Source organism: Siphateles boraxobius, unplaced genomic scaffold (assembly GCF_051911475.1).
Source record: "Siphateles boraxobius isolate OS27281-9 unplaced genomic scaffold, OSU_SipBor_1 2, whole genome shotgun sequence".
In the NCBI taxonomy this organism is placed as follows: Eukaryota; Metazoa; Chordata; class Actinopteri; order Cypriniformes; family Leuciscidae; genus Siphateles; species Siphateles boraxobius.
The window spans coordinates 11,187,501-11,196,327 of NW_027508810.1; the positions used below are offsets into that span (position 1 = coordinate 11,187,501).

The following is an 8,827-nucleotide window of genomic DNA, read 5'->3' on the forward strand; positions in this document are numbered from 1 at the left end:
AGCGGCTGTTAGAAAGCTCCTTGCTTTCGTTCTTCCACGTTTACTCACTGCATTGTGTATGCCATGGCGGATTCGCTATTTAGATAGTGGAATTTGCTAGCGGAAAGACTGAGCGCGTCTCCAGAGCGCAAACAGATCTGCTCGTGCGCGAAGTTAAAGCACACAAGCAGACCATCTACGGGACAAGCCGGATTCCACCATATCTTTATGTACACAATAATGATCTTTATATTTGGCATGCTGCTGCACGTCCCTGTGTGTGTAATAAGCAGAGTATACGTTGTGGACCCGCCTATAGGCGCACATTAGCTACTAACTCACTCTTTAAATAACAAAACTAATGTTGCGCCATTGACTTCAGACCAGGTTTCAGTTGGTCAATGGCGCAGTCTATTTCAGTTGCCTCAAAATAGCAACGCGCCATCAATGCGCGTGAACACACCTCGTTTTCAGTCCAGCAATCCCATGGGAGCACAGATGGGCGCAAATGCATTTGCTATTTAAACAACGCCGCGCAGGACGTGAAAATGATAACTGTGTCAGGCAGAAACTAGCAAAAGACACCTGGCGCTGCATTGCATGACAGGGTTCTTAGTAGACCGAACACTTATTAGACTGAAGCAGCTTAGGTGCACTTGACCATTTTAAGAAAAATCATGTTAAAATGTATGAAATGAATACATCAGGCTTGCTGCTTTTGAGGAACGTTTATTTGCATTTAATTGAATTGCATTATATTTTCTGCCCCCAGAATAAAAACTACTGAGCTGTGACCATAAAACTAAGCATTTAAATATCTTCTTAATACGACATATTAGTCTCATTGATTTTCAATAAAAGCTATCATGATTTCATCTTTTGGCCATATAAATATGCACCAAATTGCACATTTTTGCTCTTGAATAAAACTGAATAAAGTCTGAGATGCATATTCTCTTATATCATACTATATGTTCCATAAAATCCTGATGTATCAAATATGAGTATTATTTCATATGTCAGGCTTTACAGGGTTAAAGCTCCCAGGTATTTCTGGGTAAGAGTGCTGTGACTCTTCTGTTCAGGGCAGTTTCCCACTATTGACCTCTATCCATCACAGCCTCCTAATAATCCCCGTTTAATTGGCAACATCAGTCTACTCTCCCCTCCACCGATAGCTGGTGTGTCCCGAAAAAACACATGTAAATCTAATTACTATTGTTCCAAGCCCGTTTGACTTTCTTTTAGATAAACAAGGAAATGAATGGATGAAACGAAATGATCAAATCATAAATTTGTGGGTGGGAATTCTTTAATTTGTGACCACAATATCTATTTTTTCTTCCAAATGTTGAGTGCAGGGCTCTATAAATTTGACTCTTGCACTATTTTGCCCTTATTCTAAAAGCCGTGTAAAAGTATTGTTTGAGGAATCAGACTGAAGTTCAAGCCAATTTCTGCTGAAGATCTTCCTCTTCACTGTAGCTACACTGCAACCAATTCCTTTTGGCACCTCTGACGTCATTCCTGGTGCAGAGCGTATTCACGCAACACATTGTATACATGCAAATGAGAGTTGAGAGCTGCATAAGATGGCATTTTCAGCGACTATTTCTATGATGATTTTTGTCATCATTGCTAATCTTCTCATTTTGTGTTCTTTGGAACAAAGCAAATCGCATGGGTTTGGAATGACACGAGGTTGAGTAAAAATTTTTGGATGAAGTCTCAGGGACAGCTGCCAGCTCAGGGTGTTTGTGTAAGCACATACAGCATTATATTTTGTTGCAGATATGCATTAATTAGTGAAACATTACATAACGTTATGAAAGGTCCATTTTCTTTCACCTTACAATGTTTGCCTTTGGATCAATGTGTGTAAATGGAAAGGTATAGTAATCCCAACACACTGCAATGAAACCATGTATAATATATAAACTATGTCTACAGTCCATCAAGACTAATGGAATATTGACTTTGTGGCACCTGTGCGCTTCTCTCTGGAGAGCTGCTTTGCTTCCCTGATCATAATGCATTCAGAATAAGCGAGTTATTCTCGATCACATTTAAGTCAGAAGTGCTTATAGCAGCTGTTACTGTTATTCCATATGTTTGAGTGTGTGAATGAAGCACTCAGCAGGCCGAAGAACAACCTTGATTACGCCAAACAGCATCAAAACTTCAATTAAACACTCGTAATCATTTTGGAAAGTTCAAGAGGCAGAGTTAGCCGATGAGGACATCCACTTCAGGGGAAACACCTCAAGTACTTGGAATCATACTCAACAAATCAGTGCTTGAAAATATCAATTGCTGATGCTCTGTTCCAAAACCAAGTGAGCTGCCTACTTAGATGGCATTTTAAGGCCAAATAGGCATGCTGTCTTTTTAATAATTATTCAGTCTTCTAAGATACCTCATTTGGGCCAAGATCTGAGGCAGCATTGTATCCTATGCGGAGCAAGCAATGCCAAAATGCTCTGCAACTACAATAAATGAATCCAAGTTTTGAGGAAATATCAATAAATGTAATGTTTATGTAAAATAATCAGTTTTTCGCTGAAGAATGAAGAGTTTGTATATAATTAAATAAATATATTAACAGGTACACTTCATTTATGTATATTTATTATTAAAATATTTATAACTTTTAAAATTATTTACAAATAAATATCTTTACATATTAAACCGATATATTCATTTATGTACATATATTTCATGCTATATGTTTATTTACAAATGTAATATAGTTTTTAAATGATAAATTAGGGCTGTCAAAAGTAAATGTCTATTTCTGTGATTAATACTTTCTATTTAGCGCGTTAAAATATTTATAATGTTGTAACTAATAAACTAATTTTCTTACTTATTGTGAAATTGAATGTGCAAATTAAACTTAGTGATGCAAAAAATGAACTGACAGCTTCTGATATTCAGAGACCGGAACATCACTATATTACTATATACAACACACTATATTAAAGGCACAGCTAAATGTGACATTTATTATAATGAGTTTATTTGAAGTTTGGGATAAGTTCAGTTGTTATAATATTTGTTAAGCCTAATAATTGTTTTAAATGGCTATAATTTACGGTGGCGAGAGAGCTCAACACAGCTGAGGAAAGCAGGACGTGTTGTCATACTGATGAGATGTTTTCTTCATTTGCTGGTGTTTTTTTCAATTGTAGCACGTTGAGCTCTCACTTGCCACTGTAATAATTAATTTCATCCCCAGAATTTTTATTTATTTATTTTTTATCCATTTAATAGAGACATCAGTAGCAGGACTGGCATCAGTGATTTGGGCCTTCATTCATTACAGATCTAGTAAAAATAAGGCTTAAAAGCTGGCAGCTTCTAAAAGGTTTTGGAACCGATATTAGGTTTATTCTGTATAGTTAGATCAGTGATTCTTCTTTGGCTTTACTTCCACAGGAATCATCTCAACGTTTCTTCACGTCCATCCTTTTGGAGCCAGCATTGAATATATCTGCTCCTATTTACACCGGCTGGACACTAAGGTATGAAACACACACACGCACCACGATTTATGCTTCAGAAAATGTCACTATTCATTTTCAGTTCGGTTAATTATAATATTAGTTGTTATTTATCTTCAGATGTTAGCCATCATTGCTCAACTTATCATTACCCATTCAATCGTACTATGATTACAGATTCTACACTCCAGCAGAAACTGCACCAGAGTTTAAAGTGCCCCTTTTATGCTATTTTAAAGGTTCTTAATTTTGTCCTGCAAAATGTTTACATGCATCCAAGGTCAAAAATACTTTAAGTTTCTCATAATATACATGTCATTTCAGCATCCCCTTATTTTTCAAAGAGTCTAAAGATTCTGAAGATGAAGAAACAGTTCTTCGAAGATTCGAGTTCTTTTCCGAGAGCCTAATCTGCTCTGATTGGTCAGATGACCCAGTCTGTTGGTCTACCACTTACTGCGCGTGTCGGAAACAAATGTCCATTTCCATATCTGAATTTCTGCTCCAGTCGGATCATTCTCAGCACTCGATACACAGTGAAACAAACAGTAACGATGGTGTTGGTTTTTCATATCAATGCCAGCGTGAGTCCTCATCCTTTGGAAGTGCATGCATGTGGATTTGCAGCGCTGAAAACAGCACCTTTTGAACATGTCGACGACACAAACTAAACTATTCCACTACAACTACAGTGTTTGAGGGTCAAAGTAGACGTTGTTCATGGGCAGACAATGAAGACCATAGGCTGGCATTATGCAAATTTGTTACATTGCTATATTGGTAAGTAACAGGACGTGAGACTGGAATTATTAACAACTCTTTTCAGGCTGTTCAGAATCTGTTCTTTCTTTTAGGATACAATAACACTTTAATCAGATCTTTTACGTTCACAAACAGCCATATTACATTTGATTTTTGGTCAAAACCAAAAATTTGATTTTTTTTAAATGTATTTTATTAGCTTCGATCTTCATAAAGGTTTTAACTGACGATTATAACTTTGACACACACAGGCCACTCACTCTGACTGAATGTATGTACATCACCTGCAGAGACACACACACACACACACACACATACACACACACACACAGACAGACTGAAAGCATCTATGGCGGTCTGCTTGCCATTCTGATGTTCTGCTGAGTAAACAGCCCTTGAGCAGACAGAAAGTGCTCAGGGTGTAAGCACAGCTCTCACACACACAACGGGACCACACACACATATTTCCTCTGTGTGTGTGTGTCTGTGTTTTCATCTTCCGGTTCTCAAATACAGTCCTTAAGCTTTTCCTGCCAAAATGTTTAATGCCGAAATAAAACGCTCCTCTTTCTATAGCGCTGTGTTGATTACCTTTTATTTCCCTTCATGTCTCTGGCTTTATCTCTCTCTCTCTCTCTCTCTCTCTCTCTCTTGCTCTCTCTCTCCCTCTCTCGCTCTCTCTCTCGCTCTTCTTTTGCTGTCACACAGTGACTAATTTACACTTACAGATGGAGGGTGAAAATGAGGCTCTATATCTTTTCAGTTTTGAGTCGAAGCCCTCCGGCGGCTGTCAGTGCCCACGCTCTCTCTCTCCGCAGCGCACACATGCCGTCATATCTTCAACAACACTCCCGCTTGTTTTCACTTAAAACAATGCACTCCAGTGGGAGGGTTTAATTGATAAACCGCCATTCACGTCGCCCTGCCTGGCACTCGATAAGCCGGTGCAAGTGGGTTCCGCGATCCTGTGAAGAACACAATTCTCGTCGCATGTGAGTTCTGAGATTCATGTCGCGCTTATATACAGTGGGGTCAGTCCAATAATCTGGAGGGAAAAAGCAGACAAATGTAAAATGAAATATTTAAGACTCTGCACAATTTCTAGGTCAATGATCCAGCAAGTACATTTGTAACATTGATCATTTGGCTCTTTGTACAGATGGCCAAATGTCCTTACTCTCAATAAAGGTCAAGATTATATGAGAATGATTCCTAAATCATACTGGAGAAAATGAACATCAGGTTTTACACAGTTGTGCGTTACACTTCATTTTAAGGTGTCTGTTACAGTGTAATTATACATTTAGGTTCTGAGTAATATTAATTGACTACATGTACTTACTATAGGATTAGGGTTTGGTTTAGGGTTAGTTGCATGCAATTATGCATAATTTATAGTTATTACTACATGTAAGTGTAAAAAGAACACCGTAGGTACTGTAAATAAAGTGTTGCCCACTTGTGGAGTTCAAACCAAAAATACTCTGAAATGAGTCATTAATTTGTCATTCAGTTTGTAAAGCCAATACAGTATAACATAATTTGTAAAGAAACATGAGTATTTAAAGGAATATTTGAAGTTAAGCTCAAGCTAGTCTCAGCCTCAGACGCCACGGACCGTTGGCTGAACGTCTAATGCATAAGGCAGACAAAATTGGAAACACTTCAGGAGTTTAGAAGTCGTCGTCTGATTGGTTGAATTCTACAGGATCCTGAAAACAAAGCCGTTGTGGCGCTAAACCCCTGGATGGAAGACAGGCGTTGTGTTTATATCTGTGACAATAAGTTAATAACTAATGATCTTTGCAATGGAAGTGAATCAATCAAAAACTAACTTTAGCTGGACAATAACTTTATTCTAGAGCTGCTGTAAAGCCAAAACAATCTCTGTTACTGCAATTTCCTATTATCACTGTAAAGCTGCTTTGAAACAATCTATATAGTTAAAAGCGCTATATAAATGAAGATGACTTGACTTGACAATGAACGCTTATCAGGATCAACTAAAAGCTGGATTTTCAAAAGTATGTGAAGTTCGCGGCACCATTGCTGCAGTAAACTTGTACAACGCTCTTGAATGAATACTGTAATTTATTAGATGCACACTGGTCTGTTATTGTAGGGACATCCACTTTACATTTTCACACCCCTACACAAAACGAACTGTGTTTGGTTGCTTTACATGTCGGTCATGGGCCGTAAATGGGACTGATTTTTGAAGGATTTAAAAGCAGGAATGTGACACTTACTTTATAAAAGCACTTACATTAATTGATAAAATTAATAATTAATAAAACATTTGTATTATGTTTGTTTTTGAGCTCTGAAACAGTTTTAGTCATATCAATGGCCATTTTAGTGATTTAGGCGATACATTGTCGTAGTTATAAAGTTGCCATGTTTTTGTTTTATTCAAATGTTTTTTAAAGATCTTTTCTAAAGTCGTGTAAAAAAAAAACTATTGAAATGTTTAAAGATCGGCCACTTTCACTTGCATTGCAAGTGCACCACTCTGACCCAGATTTGTGCTTTTTTTATTTAAATAGGGACAAGTCTAAATAAATCTAATCAACATTATGCCCATGTATTTTACCCAAAATATGCCAACAATGGATGTACTGACATGACAAGGCTGCCATTATATTATCCTTACATTATATTGCAATCATTACAATCACAAGCTTTATGTCCTGCCTTAGGGCCGGCTCAAAGCATTCTGAGGTTAAAAGCGCAAGATGTAGGTCAGTGGAACGAAAAAGTACAGGGTCTAGAGATGCGTTTTTTAAAACTGGACTTTTAACTTGAGCACCGCTTTTTTAAAATGCCTTAACATGCGAAACACTGCAAAAGACGCGAACGCAATGGTCAAACACGTTTACATAAAAAAACAATGGACATGTAGCGCAGTGAAATGGAAAAATGCGTTGAAAGATAGCATCATTTCATCTGTTTAACTGAACTATATTAAAGCTGTACATTATTGTCATATAACACTATTTTTGTTGCTTGAGGTTCTAGCGAAGAGTTATTTCCTTGTCAAAGTCAGTAAATGAAATGTATTTATTTAATTCTAGAGCTCCTACTCATGTGGGCAAAATGACATTGTATCATTGAAACATGCATTTTCTATAAATCTGCTTTTGATCTGCGTTGTGAAAAGTGCTACGAATGAAATATTCCCCTTAAATGTGAAAAATGGAAGCATTTTCAGGAGAGCATTTTCTAATCATTGATGTTCTTGTTTCAGATCAGCACCACAGAAGTGGAGACTCTTTTGGGTCGGCTGCCCTGCACGTTCAAGCAGGAGTTGACGGGTGTCGGGGCTAGTTTGGAGAAGCGCTGGAAGTTCTGTGGGTTTGAGGGCATTAAGACGGCGTAGAGACACGGGTCGGGCTTCCCGCTAGAAACTAAACGGCCGATGGACCGGAGGGCTTACAACCAATCACCTGCCAGCTCTCCGTGTCCATCCGCCCAGCCCCATGGGATTTGAATGTGGAAAATCACTTGGGACCTAGAGAACCTCAAGACTTTGGTGTGTGTGTGTAGTATGTTTTAGTATGTGTACACACGAGCACATGTCAGAGTGTGTGTATGCGCACCATGCGCTTGTTCTACACAACGTGACTCTGGGCCGCTGCGGCGACGGAAAACTCATCGGGTAAAAATCAGGGTTTGCTGAACGGAGGACTTGAACTGTCAACATACATTTTCTTTTTCTCGTTTCACCTCCGATTCGTAAAAAAGAAAAACCTTATAAATAACATGAATATATTTCTTTTCTCTTCTGTATAGGGTGCAGAGGCTGCATAGAATCTTTTGTTCACATATCCTGTAAATGTTTGAATAACTTGCTATTTTTAAATAAAAAAACACAACAAAAATCTGCAACCAGACTAATTTATCAGTTTAACAATCTAGGCCAGTGCTTCTAAAATCTTCAAAAGTTCAACTTTCAGCACCTCTGCTGATTAAAAGAGGACTGCTGGGATAAAGATACGCCTTTAGAAGACATTTCCTCTCACTTCGGCTGCATTTATGCCACACACATCCTTCCAGACCTTCGGGCTTTTCCTGCTTTACGCTGGTGACCACAGTAGTCTTAAACTCTTCTGTGTCCTCAAGTAATCGGAGTCGGTCTGCTGTGTTTTCACATCTCTAATCATCTTTTGTATAATTCTTTTATGGATATGGAGTTTTTTTATAATCACTAGCAGTTGACTGTTAACCAGACTGAGCAGTGTTGCTGTTTTTGCACGGAGCTTGTGAACTCTCATTAACAATCTGAGTATGCATCGCGTGTGCCAATGTGTGTGTTTGTGTGTTAGTCAGGAGTAAACGGTGTGAGTTGCGCCTCGTTTCGGAGAGAAGGTTCTTCCGGCGGCACAGTCAAGCGTCACTAATGCTCTTCTGTTGTGCAATTTGTAAGGTGATTTTTTATTTATTTTTTTCGCTTATATCTGAGGTTTATTACACATGATTGGTTCCCACTGTCCTTTTTCCATTTCCTTGGGCCACAAGTATGAAAAATTATTTTCAAATGCTTGTCGTACATTTGGCCTCTCAAACATGAATTAATAATGACT

The 8,827-nt window shown here is 38.1% G+C and overlaps 1 protein-coding gene across 5 annotated transcripts in view; it reads left to right on the forward strand.

Moving 5' to 3' along the window:
- The window catches only part of enox2 (ecto-NOX disulfide-thiol exchanger 2), a 280,102-nt gene extending 271,977 nt beyond the window's left edge, over window positions 1-8,125 (forward strand). For all 5 annotated transcript variants that reach the window (XM_077235881.1, XM_077235879.1, XM_077235883.1 and 2 more), the window contains 2 exons: window positions 3,418-3,503; window positions 7,492-8,125. In XM_077235881.1, the coding sequence (XP_077091996.1) occupies window positions 3,418-3,503; window positions 7,492-7,623 (218 nt within the window). In that variant the 3' untranslated portion in view covers window positions 7,624-8,125. The remainder of the gene's footprint in view (window positions 1-3,417; window positions 3,504-7,491) is intronic.
- Window positions 8,126-8,827: the final 702 nt, after the last annotated feature.